At 45.8% G+C, this 15094-nt stretch overlaps 1 protein-coding gene across 6 annotated transcripts in view; it reads left to right on the top strand.

Moving 5' to 3' along the window:
• Positions 1 to 15094, top strand: part of ANKMY1 (ankyrin repeat and MYND domain containing 1) — a 94511-nt gene that overhangs the window by 46656 nt on the left and 32761 nt on the right. For all 6 annotated transcript variants that reach the window (XM_039487896.1, XM_039487895.1, XM_039487897.1 and 3 more), the window contains 5 exons: positions 165 to 381; positions 2280 to 2444; positions 3447 to 3823; positions 5326 to 5497; positions 9769 to 9909. In XM_039487896.1, coding sequence (XP_039343830.1) covers positions 165 to 381; positions 2280 to 2444; positions 3447 to 3823; positions 5326 to 5497; positions 9769 to 9909 — 1072 coding nt within the window. The remainder of the gene's footprint in view (positions 1 to 164; positions 382 to 2279; positions 2445 to 3446; positions 3824 to 5325; positions 5498 to 9768; positions 9910 to 15094) is intronic.

The following is a 15094-nucleotide window of genomic DNA, read 5'->3' as shown; positions in this document are numbered from 1 at the left end:
AATGGTTGCCATCCTCCTTCTCCCATGTTACCTGGCAATAATCTTGATTATCAGTGGCTTTTTTTAAAAAAACTCTGTGGTATAACAGGTATCTGCTGCATAGCTGTTTAAGTTAAATGTGGACTCTCCAGCTGTTTAATGTTTTTCTCTTTCTTCTGTTTGAGGCATTGTCAAACAGAGATCAGTTGGGATATCAACATCATTCTGAATGGAAGCCGAGACACCTTTGGACCCAAGGGCCCCAAAGAGCTTTCTTCGGAGCAGCTGATTCAGAAGGCAGCAGCAGGAGACTTCAATAGCATTTATGAGATTCTGAGGGACAGCTTAGCTCATCCAGATGTCGCTGACATGCATGGATACACTGCACTTGCTGCTGCTGCTGTAAGATCCCAAATGTGACTCTTCCCTCTGTGAATGACCATTTTTTTGTTGCTACTGCATCTGTCTCTCTCTATTATACAGTAAATGCATGAGACTTGATAGCAAACATCTTGAAGGAAAGACAGCTTGCTGAGCAACATGCTAACAAAAATCTGTAAAATGTATCCCTCTGTAATATTAAAGATGACTCCAAGCCTAAAATTCCAAATCCTTCCAATTTGAGTGTTGCACTGGGCTGGGTTTAAATCCCTGAAACTGCCCCTGCTTCCCCCCCCCCCTCTGCTTTCTTGTTCCAGGCTGTATTCAAACCCAGAAGGGATCTGTTTCTTGTGTGTTGTTTTTTTTGTGGGGGGGGGGGGTTCGGTTACAGTCTGGTTTTGGGTAGAAGTTATGATGTATGCATGACTTCAGTTTATCTGTGGGAAGAATTTGGCTCCTTATTTAAACATTCATCAGTGCCCAGCCTAGCCTTCTGGGTACCTTACATCTATTAACAAATTAATTTGATTTTTGCTAGTGATTTTTTTTAAAGTCCTCAGAACAAGAAAATTAATTCCATATTAATTTAGAACATTAGAGTTTTTCTCTTTTTGTATAGGCCTCTCATCCCATGACCTTTAGTCATTTTGTAGACATTAATCCTCTTCCCCCAGCAGTCCTGTGACCGTACAGTCGATTTCGAGGGGAGGGTATTGAAGGCGCAGGGGTTAAGTGACTTGTCCACTGTAACACAGAAAGTCAAAACTGAGCATACATCTGAGGACAAAATGGAACCTAATGCACATAGACTGTTGCCATTTACAGCATGTGCAATGTGGCAGAGTTACTGTTGCTTTGGCAACAATAACTTTGAATTTCCTGACAGTTTTTATTTTGATTTTTCCTCACTGCCAAAATGTTGTATTAATACAGCGTTTTGTTGTATTTGATTCCAGAGTTCCATGATAGTGTGCTTTACAACAGTTAAGTCTTCTTTGAAAACATTAGGCCTTTTAAAAGTCAGCATGAAAAATATTTTATTTAAATGAAGTGTGTTTCTCAGGTAGCTCACTAATGTAAGAAAAATTGAAATGCCTACCAGTAGTATCTACTCCAGTTTAACAGGTCAGATTTAGTAGCTGATGTAAGTGGGTGAAACTCCATTGACTTCAGTGTAATTACAGACACTCACAACGTTTCTAAGGACCAGTAGCAACAGGCAGTGCGGGACTGTATTTTGGATCAATGGTGCATTTCTTGGCAGATAGTTTCTCTGGATCAGCTCTCAGATGCCCCTCAGAACAACCACATGAACTGAAATATCCTTCTTTGTTACAACAGGATACGTTGTGATCAGGGGTGGTTTCACTTATATCTTTACTGTTGGGGCTTCTTTAGTTCCCTTGTGTACCTCAACATGCCATCCAGTCATGGACTGCCCTCTTTATTATCTTAATGGTAAATGGATTCACTTGACATCTCCGGCTGCTGCTGCTGTGATAGTGGCTACATCACTAACCCAACATCTAATTCTTGGTTTGTGCCATTAAAAGCCATACTCCAGAAGAAATGCAATTATACACCTGCCTTATATTGGGTGCACCTAAAATAGTTTTACATTTTTATTGGCTTTGCCAGCCTTCCCCATTAACTATAAGACATAGCTTGAAGCAGTAGAAACATTTTGAGATCACTGTTAATTTATGGGCCAAATTCAGCACAGGCATAAAAAGACAAGAAAGTGAAATCACAAAACGAAACTGAAATCAATAATAGTGTTTTGAGTCTGTTTTTAGTGAGTGTCTTTTTGTTTTAACTTTAAACCCAATTGTGATTTCCGTTAATCCCACATGGAAAACTAAAATTGTATGTATACACATATACTCGTAAAACAATCATCCAAATGTTTTACTTCACAGACGAATTACCATGACGACATCATTAATCTTCTTCTTGATAATGGAGCTGATGTGAATAAATGCAGCGATGAAGGATTATCAGCCCTATCAATGTGCATTATTCTTTATTACCCAGTAGAATCATTTAAGGCTAATATTGCTGAGAGGAACTTTAAAAAAGATGAGGTCAGTACATTATTAATCTATAACTGTGAAATCAGAATTCACCATGTCCTCAATTGAGCCACAGGTCTGCTTTTTAAAATTACTTTGCTGTGAGTGTTCCAGCAGTTGGGAAAAGTCAAACTGCCCTTACCTCCCTTGACCCTGCAAGTTGCTGAGTGCCCTTGACTTCCACCGATAGCTCACACTGCACAGGATCAGGCTCCAGGGCTATTATGCAGTCAATGTGTCACATTAGTACCAGAGACTTCGGGCCAAATTTTCCAAGGTATTTAGGTGCCTTAAGATACAGATAAATAGGTGCCTAGTGGGACTTAGATTTGTAAACTCAATGGGGAAGGGACAGTCTTTTATTCTGTGTTTTGTACAGCACCTGGTACTAGGGGGTTGTGGCCCATGAGTGGGAGTCCTAGACACTATGGCAATACACATAATTAATAATAATAATTTACAAAATTGCCTAGACAGATTAAGCACATGATTCCCATTAACTTCAAAAGTCTCTTGGCTGCTGCAAGGAAGGTAGATGGGAAAAAATGTACACTAGTCTCTCTCTCCTTCAGAGCTCAGCACAAACCCAGACAACTTCAACGTAACACTTTCAGATTCTAGCTTTAGCGTTAGGTTTAGGTCTTCATTAGTTTGTACGCTGATGTGCAAATTGAAAATCAAGAAATGTTCCCTTCTGTTTCGGAGCTTTTATAAAGTGAGGGAGTACCAGTTGAGATTTGAAAGCTCCTAAGAGGGTTTTATTGACAATGGAGGCTAAAAAACCAAACACACACACTATTCAAAATGTTTCCCATGACTGGTGGATTAAGACTGAGTGAAATGGTGTTCTACCTTAACTCAGCTGTTATATACCAAATTCCAGTACTGTTGTGTACACACACATTGATGATGTCCGGCACTGATGTTGATATGATGATTCTTGTTGTTGAAGAAAGGATTTTCCATATTTTCTTCATTTTTGTCATTTTAATTTTTTAAAAAACTTTAAATAAGGATGAGCAGTTGGAAGCTGGATCTGCACAACTTCCATTGGCATCAGCAAAACAGAAATGCTTAACAGGCCCTGTTCATCAGTCAGCTGTGGTACCTCCTATGTCTGGGGAAAAGGCAGAATCTGTTTCAGATGATAGAAATGCATTGGACGAAATGGACCGTGCAAGTTTAGAAAAGAGGACTGGCTGCAGCACTGAAACCGACTTTGAGTCGAATCGTACTGTTTTCAACTATGGAATCGAGGTTTCTCTGGAAGCTTTGCAGCAGAGTGCAGATGCCTTCAGCCAGTGTTTGCTGAGAGTACCCTCCTATGCCTGTGTCAATGGATATGGTGGGGCTGAAGGCACCGTGAGAAAAATGGCGTTTTCAATATCTGAGTAAGTGCTACTAAGAAAAACCACTGGCTCTGTGTTCTGGAAAGGTTAGACAAGCTCTGGTGAACCCTATTGCACGAGAAAGTAACAAGTGTAGTTTTACATGTTTGTGGGGAAGAATGACCCTGCATTTGCTTGGGATAGATCAACTGGGCATTCCTGATCAAGGGGCATTCCGGGTCCTTACCTGACAGGGAGAAGGCCTGAAGTTCACTCCTTAAAACCTTTTAAATAAGATAACCCACCATTTTGTCTCTTTTTGTGACTCAGCTTTACATATATACTGTGTGTGTGTGTGTGTGTGTGTATAAAAATAAACTATTTTAAAAAACCTGTACTTTGCAGCAGTAATAGTAATTCTATATTACCTTCATAAAAACATTTCTGTATTATGAAAAACTAGTCTGTGCTATATTGAGTATTGCTGTTACAGCCTGGCACCCATTTTAAAAAAAATCTGGATATGTTGCCAGGGCCATATGAACACACAGACAAACTGGATATGTGCGTAGGGCCCAGATTCATGGGGGAGGGAATCACAGGCCAGCATCCTTCTCCTCCACTACCTCCTCTCTTCGCCCTGCTGAGGGTGCACTGAGCACCTCCAGCAGCATCCTTCATCCTGGCACCACAGCCCTCTTCCTTACCCCGTGCAAACGGGAGACTCTGGGAGGCATTTGGTTGGAGAACAAGGGGTTGGGGTTGCAGCACAACTCAAGTTTGGCCCAGCTGCCTCTCTGTCATGATGGGCTTGGGGGTGGCTAGGCCAAATTTGAGTGAGTGGCTCTGTGACCCTGGTTGCCAGGTCATAACACTCAGAGTGAGGAGCTGGGCCGAGCCCTGAGGGAAAGGAGCTGCTGCTGCAGGGTGAGTGTGGGCTGGGCTTGGTCTTCAAACCCTCCCCACTCACCCATCCCAGGGCCTCCCCTCTGCACCAGGCCTGCAACCCATCTTGACCCTTCCTGCAACCCATTGGTGGGTCGGGATCTGCTGTCTAGGAAACATTAGTCCTGCAGTTTTTTAGGGCAAACACATCTAGGCCAGATTATGGCTCACATGTGCAAAGTGTGGAAGATGCAAGTAACCTTCCCTTACCTCACTTGTCCATCCCAGGCATGGATCTTATACATTTGTAGTTTCTGGGGTCTCCTGAGTATGGGGTCTGATCCTGGCTTGTGCCCCCTGGGATTCAACAGTGCTGAAAGGGGCTGGTGTAAGATAGGCCATGTAACCACCACACCCTCTGCATGGCATAACATTGCTGTGTGGTGCACGTTAGTCTCACAAGGAGTGGTACAGCAGACATTCTCTCCCTAGGCCCAAGTACCAATTTGCACACCCGCCTCACAGCATCCTAGAACCCAGGCACTAGCCCAAGCCCGAACGTCTACACTACAATTAAACAGCCCCTGAACCCGAGTCAGCTTAAGAGCCAGTGTTTAGAAATATGTTCCTTTTTATGAGTTATTGACAGCTTATTCTGTTATTTGCCATGTTGACTTTAGACACCAAAAGAGATGGACCACGGTCAAACTACTTCTCCGCAGAGGTGCAGACCCCAATGTTTGCCGGATCCCTCTGCATGTCCTATTCTTTGCTGTTAAAGCTGCAGATGTAGGAGCAGTGAAACTACTATTAGCAGCAGGAGCAAGGACTGACATACGACTTCCATCCAGGGTAATGGATAATAATTACTACTAACAGCCAAATGTAATATTCTAGAGCAGGGGTGGGCAAACTTTTTGGGCTGAGGGCCACATCTGGGTGGGGAAATTGTATGCAGGGTTGGGGTGCAGGAGGGAGTGCAGGGTGTGGGAGTGGGTGCGGTGTACAGGAAGGGGCTCAGGGTAAGCGATTGGGGCAGAGGAGGGGTGCAGGGTTTATGAGGGGGCTCAGGAAAGGAGGTTGGGGTGCAGGAGGGGTGCGGAGTGCAGGAGGGGGCTCAGGACAGGGGTGCAGGAGGGGTGTGGACTGTGGGAGGGGGCTCAGGGCAGGGGGTTGGGATGCACAGGGGTGCAGGGTGTGGCTGGGAACTCAGGGCAGGGGGCTAGGGTGCGGGTGCAATTGGGGGCTCAGGGCAGGGAGTTGGGGGGCAGGGCACAGGAGGGGTTCGGGCTCTGGCCCAGCACTGCTTATCCCAGTGAGGCAAATAGAAAGGAGCACAAACACTGCCAACTTAAGTGCAAGAGTGTAATAAGAAAAGCCAAAGAGGAGTTTGAAGAACGGCTAGCCAAAAACTCCAAAGGTAATAACAAAATGTTTTTTAAGTACATCAGAAGCAGGAAGCCTGCTAAACAACCAGTGGGGATGAAAATACAAAAAGATGATAAAGTCATTGCGGAGAAACTAAATGGATTCTTTGCTTCAGTCTTCACGGCTGAGGATGTTAGGGAGATTCCCAAACCTGAGCTGGCTTTTGTAGGTGACAAATCTGAGGAACTGTCACAGATTGAAGTGTCACTAGAGGAGGTTTTGGAATTAATTGATAAACTCAACATTAACAAGTCACCAGGACCAGATGGCATTCACCCAAGAGTTCTGAAAGAACTCAAATGTGGGAACTATTAACCAAGGTTTGTAACCTGTCCTTTAAATTACCCAATGACTGGAAGTTAGCTAATGTAACGCCAATATTTAAAAAGGGCTCTAGGGGTGATCCTGGCAATTACAGACCGGTAAGTCTCAAATTAGTTGAAACAATAGTAAAGAATAAAATTGTCAGACACATAGAAAAACATAAACTCTTGAGCAATAGTCAACATGGTTTCTGTAAAGGGAAATCGTGTTTTACTAATCTATTAGAGTTCTTTGAAGAGGTCAACAAACATGTGGACAAGGGGATCCGTAGACATAGTGTACTTAGATTTCCAGAAAGCCTTTGACAAGGTCCCTCACCAAAGGCTCTTACGTAAATTAAGCTGTCATGGGATAAAAGGGAAGGTCCTTTCATGGATTGAGAACTGGTTAAAGGACAGGGAACAAAGGGTAGGAATTAATGGTAAATTCTCAGAATGGAGAGGGTAACTAGTGGTGTTCCCCAAGGGTCAGTCCTAGGACCAATCCTATTCAATTTATTCATAAATGATCTGGAGAAAGGGGTAAACAGTGAGGTGGCAAAGTTTGCAGATGACACTAAACTACTCAAGATAGTTAAGACCAAAGCAGATTGTGAAGAACTTCAAAAGATCTCACAAAACTAAGTGATTGGGCAACAAAATGGCAAATGAAATTTAATGTGGATAAATGTAAAGTAATGCACATTGGAAAAAATAACCCCAACTATACATACAACATGATGGGGGCTAATTTAGCGAGTCAGGAAAAGATCTTGGAGTTATCGTGGATAGTTCTCTGAAGATGTCACGCAGTGTGCAGAGGCGGTCAAAAAAGCAAACAGGATGTTAGGAATAATTAAAAGGGGATAGAGAATAAGACTGAGAATATATTATTGCCCTTATATAAATCCATGGTATGCCCACATCTCGAATACTGTGTACAGATGTGGTCTCCTCACCTCAAAAAGATATTCTAGCACTAGAAAAGGTTCAGAAATAGAGAGGGTCCCATATGAGGAAAGATTAAAGAGGCTAGGACTCTTCAGTTTGGAAAAGAGGAGACTAAGGGGGGATATGATAGAGGTATATAAAATCATGAGTGATGTTGAGAAAGTGGATAAGGAAAAGTTATTTACTTATTCCCATAATACAAGAACTAGGGGTCAGCAAATGAAATTAATAGGCAGCGGGTTTAAAACAAATATGAACTTGTGGAATTCCTTACCTCAGGAGGTTGTGAAGGCTAGGACTATAACAATGTTTAAAAGGGGACTGGATAAATTCATGGTGGCTAAGTCCATAAATGGCTATTAGCCAGGATGGGTAAGAATGGTGTCCCTAGCCTCTGTTCGTCAGAGGATGGAGATGGATGGCAGGAGAGAGATCACTTGATCATTGCCTGTTAGGTTCACTCCCTCTGGGGCACCTGGCATTGGCCACTGTCGGTAGACAGATACTGGGCTAGATGGACCTTTGGTCTGACCCGGTACGGCCTTTCTTATGTTCTTATGTTCTAAAGTGGCTCCGGAGTGGCATCGGTGCGCACCGGGGCCAGGGCAGGCTCTCTGCCTGCCTGCCCTGTCCCCGGCCCTATGCCACTCCAGGAAGCGCTGTGGCCCCAGTTCCCGTTCACGGCCAATGGGAGCTGAGGGGGGCGGGGCCTGGAGGCAAGGGCAATGCACGGAGCACTCTGCCCTCCTGCCCGGGGGCTGCAGGGACATGGTTCTGGCCACTGCTGAGAGCGGCGTGGGACCCACGGTGCCCCGAGGGGCAATCCTGCAGGCCGGATCCAAAGCCCTGATGGGCCGGATCTGGCCCACGGGCTGTGGTTTGCCCACCCCTGCTCTAGAGTGATCAGTGATACAACTTTAATGCCCACGTGTAAAGTGTCATAATTCTAATGACAGTTCGACTGCCTGATTCAGCTTTGCAATTCCAAAGGAGTAATTCAAAGAAACTATCCTATTAAAATCATTTAGCATTTTAAAAATAATGTCCTTACTCTAGCGAAGGTCTAGTTCTATGTGTGTGTTTCCCTGCTGACATAATGCTTACCCATGGTACTAAAGCTGAGAGTATTTCAAAAGTCAACTTTATTTCCCACTATTTATTTTGCTTTTAGTTTTAGCATTTCTCTTTCCTTGGGAAATGACTCTTGAGTGGTCAGCATGCTGTGCATTCGTAGTCTGTTCTCTAAAAATACAGTTCATACTAAATCTCTGCACTTGGTGATTGTGCCTGCATATGGCCCTGATGGGAACTTCCCCGGCTCAAAGTTACATACCAATTGTTTCAGCAGAAGGCATCTTACGCGAACTCCTGCACTGAAATGTGGCTGCCCCCTTTATATTCCATCTTCCTATCGCTTTCTGACTGTAGTCAGTGAAGAAGTTCCCCTGGCTTTTTAGCTTGACAGGCTCTACCCGGACATCATTATCTCATCTCACCTCAAATATACACTTCACTACAGAGTGTCCTGTTTTGCCTCCTGGCGCATTAGCTGTCAGTACTTCAGTTTTAAAGCTCCATCTTATTTTGTTTGGAGTCTGTGGATAATAGTGTAATAATAGCTCACTCTTTTATGTAGTGCTTTTCTTTTGTAGGTTTCAGAGTGCTTTACATAGGTCAGTATCATTATTTCCAGTTTTGAAGCCTGCCCTGTAGTTCCTGCTGAGGGTTTTGGGTACCTCTCTGCCCTGGCACCAGTACCCTGAGGGTCTGGAGAAGCAGCAGCCCAGCAGACTGTCTCAGAATTCAACAGCTGTGCCTATCTTGTGTGGTTGTGCTGTGAGATTTACTCACAGGTGTCAGACAGAGGGCCTGAAGGCTCTCCTGGCTTTCTCCATTGCTTCCTGGAAGTCCAGTATAGACTCAGTCCAAGAGAACTTAAATGATTCAGAGTAGAGTCCCGGTGGGAGTAGCACCAGCAGGTGTTGAGGTTCCTGTGTTTATGGAACCTGACACCAAGCTGGGATTGCTCAGAAGACTTCCAAACAATGTTTCACAAGACAATGCATGTGACCCATCATTGTGTGCTGGATTATGAGTAGGAGCCAGAAATAGGCTCTCTTCCCTTTTGCATCTGATATGGGTGCAAACTAGTGATATAAAAGTGGTTTTAATGCTGTATCACATTCTATTTTGGCTGGGCATTGCCTGTGGCTGTCATGCCAGGAATATTTGTGATCGCAGTGGGTTTAGGGTCAAATGGACATTGGGGAGTATTAAGCCAAACAACATTTAAACTGACCATAAACACAATCCTTTAACTCTTATTTCTAAGCTAACATAGATGGGGCCTGAGGATTGATATTGGAAAAATATCCAGTACCGTAGTTTTTAGAAGTTACTTGTGATAGACAGAAGAGTCTTAATGCCATATTTATTTTTCAGCTGGGAGGTCTAATGCCTCTTCATATTGCTGTAGCCATTCCTGGTGAAGAAGGGGTCAAGATAACGGAATTAATCCTTCATTCAGCTACAGATCCCGATGCAAGGGCAGGAGACGAAGATGATGTATATGCACCAGACTGGGTATGTTGCACCATTACTCCATCCTCTTCCAACTGTTTTGGTGTGGGCTGTGGGAGACCAGAGCAGGAAATTGGTTGACTTCCTGTTGGATTGAAACCTTTGCTCACTGTTGGAATAATTGCACTTCCTCTGGAAAAACCTGGCATATCACTGACATACCTAGAGGGTTACAACAACACTTATTTATGATTTGTGGTACCAGACACTATTGTAGAATCCTGATGCATGTTAGGCACAGGCTAGAAGTCTGCTACATGCAATTGAATAGATGTAGGTGAAGTACAACTGTAGTATTGAGCCTATAATCACTATTCCTCAGAAAGAAACGACTTTGTGGGCTGAATCTGCTTGTTCCAGCACTATGGAGGCAGCTTAATTGTTTCTTCCTTCCTCTTGAATCCAGACTCCTGCTGGACCCCTGCAGCACTGCGCTCTGACCCTAGAGCAGCATTAGGCCAGATCTACACTAGAAGCTTTTGCCAGTATATCAGTGTTGGTTAGGGGTGTGATTTTGTTTCTGAACAACATTTTTATACAGGTGGAAGCCCTAGTGTGGATATGTTAATATTGGCAAAAAAGTGCTTTTGATGGCTCAGCTTATTTCATTCAGGGAAACGTTATACTCTAGGCTAGCAGAAACACTCTTTTGCTGGTATGAGCACTAGGAAGGAAACGAGGCCTAAGATGTACAGCTGTCCATGGCAGAGTGCTTTAGTGTATGTGGGGGGTTTCTTTCTCAAATTGTTGACAACTTAAAATAAATGTAAGTTCCAGTAATTGGGAATCCATTGACCTTCCTGTTAGGTCATCCTGAGCAGCCTATGCACTGAATCTCCATTCCCTTTGACTCCTTCCGAATTGTGTCCCAGCGGCCTAGCCCAGACCAATATTTCAGCACACCTTGCTCTGGCTTTCCTCAGCAATGCAGCAAGTGAACTTGCTCATACTGCCAGCTGTCTGTGTCAGTGGACAAACTGCCACCATGTGGGTGTGTCAGTGCAGGCTACCCCAGCCTGCCATTCTGTCACGCCTTCTACTGGCTTCTCTCAGGAACGTTGAAGAGTGGCCCATCCCAGTGGCTCTTAACCTTTCCAGACTACTGTACCCCTTTCAGGAGTCTTGCATACTCCCAAGTTTCACCTCACTTAAAAACTACTTGCTTACAAAATCAGACATAAACATATGAAGCATCACAGCCACACTATTACTGAAAAATTGCTGACTTTCCCAATTTTACCATCTAATTATAAATCAATTAGAATATAAACATTGTACTTACATTTCAGTATATAGAGCAGTATAAACAAGCCATTGTCTGCATGAAATTTTAGTTTGTACTGACTTTGCCTGTGCTTTTTATGTAGCCTGTTATAAGAGTAGGCAAATGTCTAGATGAGTTGATGTAGCCCCTGGAAGACCTCTGCGTACCCCAGGGGTACATGTACCCCAGTTGAGAACCACTGGTCTGTCCCCTACTGCCATCCTATATGTGCCAGCAGACCATCCAATAGCTGGGAGCCGCAGGCAAAGCAAACTTGAATTCTCCCCTCTCTGGTTCCTCGTTGTGTGCTTTGCAGTGACCGGATTTCTCATGCTACCTTAACGGGCCTACCGGTAGTTCTCTACAGAGCAATACAGAAGATACTGACCTGCGAGTTCATACCACCAGCTTGCCAGGGCTGTTAGTCAGTCTGGCCATTTTGTCCTTTTGGAGTTGGGAAGTATTTTTTCAACTCTGCAGAACAGAGGTCAACACAGTGTACTTTTGTTGGTTTAGAAATCCCTAAGAGCAAGGAGAAACCTGAACATTTCCCCTTCTCCTCTGGGAAATCCATCTAGACAGGAGCATTCTAACTATAGAACAAAAAGGAGCACCTTAGAGAATTTGCATCTTTTCCTTCTAGCCTCTCAGCTGCTGAAATTATAGAAAAAACAAAGAAATAAATTCCTTGTATCACAGGAGCCATAATCCCAGTGCCACCTCTGGAACCTGATCTATGTGTCTTCTTGGGCTGCTGATAGTCCATAGAAGACGGGCAGATTCTATCCTTGTTCAGTCTATATCTGTAATGGAATGGAGATTTGGAAGAGAAAATATTCCACATTGTTCTTAATAGATCTCAAGAATCTTATCCTTCCCCATGAGATGTGGTTGCCACCATTTTCCTGTCCAGTTAAGAGGAAGCAGTTGTCCAGTCATGTCTATGTGATTTGGAATATCATCTTATAATGCTCTCCACGCTGATATGATCTTGATAGGCTAGATGAAGAAAGAGTACATCCACATCAGTGTTACCTGGATGACTTGCTGCTGAAAACTTACTTAAAGGAAACTCCTCAGTAATCTGTGCTAACCTGATTCCTAATTAACCAAAAATACAAAAGCCGACTTGTATCATCTCTGCATTTATTCATCTCTGAGCTGATTTTTTAAGATACCTCAACTGGTAACACTCCCATTAGTCTCACTTCTAAAATTACAGATTTAATCCTTCTGCTCAGCTGCTTGCCTACAAGTGTCTGCAGTATTTACTCATAGTAGCATTGAGCACATACAAACCCAGTGGAATGCAGCGCCCCTAAATCCATCCATTCTTCTTCCTGACCAGAGGACAAAAACTGAGGACTGACAGTGCCTCCAAAGCTGATGGCATTGTCACTAAAGTCCTTCTTCAAACATTTCTCAGCACAATCTTCATATTCCACTTGGAGAGGTCAAATGGACAGTGGTGATATATGTACACCGGCAAGTAGGAGCATAGGGCACAGCTCTATACCATAAGGCAGGGGTGGGCAAACTTCAGCCCGCGGGCTGGATCCGGCCCCTCAGGCCTTTGGATCTGGCCCACGGGATTGCCCCCCCTGGTGCAGCGGGCCCCGCGCTGCTCTCAGCAGCGGCCAGCTCAACATCCCTGTGGCCCCCAGGCCCTTATCTTCAGGACCTGCCCCTCACAGCTCCCACTGGCCGGGAACAGGGAATCACGATCAATGGGAGCTTCGGGGGAGGTACCTGGAGGCGAGGCAAGGGCAACGCACACGGAGCTCTCCGACCCCCCCCCCCCCCACAGGAGCCGCAGCGCTTCCTGGAGCGGCGCGGGGCCGGGGATAGGGCAGGCATGCAGGGAGCCCGCCTTGGCCCCGTGTGTGCTGCTGCCACCCTGGAGCCCAAACACCTCCTGCACCCTGCCCCCCAACTCCCTGCCCCTCCTGCACCCAACCCCCTGCCCTCAGCCCCTCATACACCCGGAACCCCTCCTCTGCCCCAATCCCTTGCCCTGAACCCCTTCTTGCACATCGGACCCCCTCCCGCATCCCAATCACCTGACCTCGGCCCAAAAAGTTTGCCGACACCTGCCATAAGGCCAGCAATATCTCTTCACTCCTGTGGAAGCGGGGCCTGTCTATTAGAGCAACGTATGCCTAGGTCACAGTTGTGTGGCTTGGTTGACACATATCTAGATTTTTTTGCGATTTGAAAGCAGGAAGGTACCATTATTTTACTCTTGTCAATGGAATCCATGAGCTCAGAAAATACCTCTACCTGTGGGCAGATGTACTCATGTAAAGCTTCCCCGTCTCCTCTAATTGCCAAAATGGTTTGAGGGAAATAGGCCTAGACAGAGCATTTGTAATTCTAACCAGACTGCAGTTCCCTTGGCTCATAGCGATGATAGTCTACAAACCTTCAGTCACCCTGAACTTGACACACTGGTTTTATAACCTGGAACTGTAGAGTCTAAGTCTCCAGCAACATGGATACTGTCAGGAACTAGTTAACCTTCTGTTAAAATCCCAAGCTTCCATAAGCAGTGTGTACAAAAGCACTGGGAGAGTTTATTCACTTAGGACAGGGGTTGGCAAACTTTTTGGGCCGATAGCCACATCTGGGTGGGGAAATTGTATGGAGGGCTGGGGCAGGGGGTTGGGGTGCAGGAGGGGTGTGGAGTGCAGGAGGGGGCTCAGGGCAGGGATGCAGGAGGGGTGCAGACTGCGGGAGGGGGCTCAGGGCAGGGGGTTGGGGTGCAGGAGGGGTGCGCAGTGCTGGCAGGGGGCTTAGGGCAGGGAGTTGGGGGGTGGTGTGCAGGAGGGGTTCAGGCTCCGGGGTGGCAGCGGCACACACCGAGGCCAGGGCAGGCTCCCTGCCGGCCTGCCTGCCCTGTCCCCAGTCCCGTGCCGCTCCAAGAAGCACTGCAGCCCCTGGGGGAGGCTCGGCGGAGGGCTCCACGTGCGCTGCTATTGCCACGCCTCCAGGTACCTCCCCCAAAGCTCCTATTGGCTGTGGTTCCCCGTTCCCGGCCAATGGGAGCTGTTGGGGCAGTGCCTGGAGGCAAGGGCCTGGGGACCGCAGGGACGTTGGGCCAGCCGCTGCTGTGAGTGGCACGGGGCCCGCGGTGCCACGGGTGGCAATCCCACAGGCCGAATCCAAAGGCCTGAGGGGCCGGATCTGGCCCACGGGCCATAGTTTGCCCATCCCTGACTTAAGACATAGATCTCAGTTTATCTGTGCTCCAAATGTCTGCCAGAGATCACTGATTTCTCATAGGCCTTCATAAAGGATTAAGTCCGAGTTATCTAAAGGTTCAATTCTCTACTCTCAGGGTTAGTAATACAAGATTTCTTGTGTCAATTTTCTCTTCACATCTCCTGTTTCTTCATAGCTGTTGCTCTACAGAGACTTGCAGTGGAACTCGGACACTTGAACCTTAGTACAGCGGCATTTCGGCGGGGACGCCTCTCGATGACGACGCTTGTCGCCAACAAGTGATGTCATCCAGAGGTGTCGCCCCCGAATTTGGGCAGGGACGCCTCTCGATGCCACAAGTGACGTCATCGGCATTTCGGCCGGTGCTCCACCGCCACAGTGGTCCTTCGTCTGGCGCCCGCCAGACAAAAAGGTTGGGGACCACTGCTCTAGAGAAGGCTTTGCCATATTTGTTTGTCTCCTTCTGTTACAGCAATTGCATTAGTTAGGAGAGTGAACTGGGAGTAGTGTCAGTTTAAAGAATCTTATCTTGAATTCTTCCTTTAAAAGATGGTTCTTAAGCTCGGTCTTGACTTTGTACCCAGCCGCGAAAACAAAACTAAAACAAACAAAAACCACCAAGCTCCACCTAAACCAAACAATTTCTCTCCCTTTATTTTCCCCCTAAACTCAAATATTAAAAAACCAGCCTTGTAATCTGGA

This window comes from Mauremys reevesii, linkage group 9, assembly GCF_016161935.1.
Source record: "Mauremys reevesii isolate NIE-2019 linkage group 9, ASM1616193v1, whole genome shotgun sequence".
Classification (NCBI taxonomy): domain Eukaryota; kingdom Metazoa; phylum Chordata; order Testudines; family Geoemydidae; genus Mauremys; species Mauremys reevesii.
Note: the sequence above shows the minus strand (reverse complement) of the source record. Positions and strands in the feature narration are given on the sequence as shown.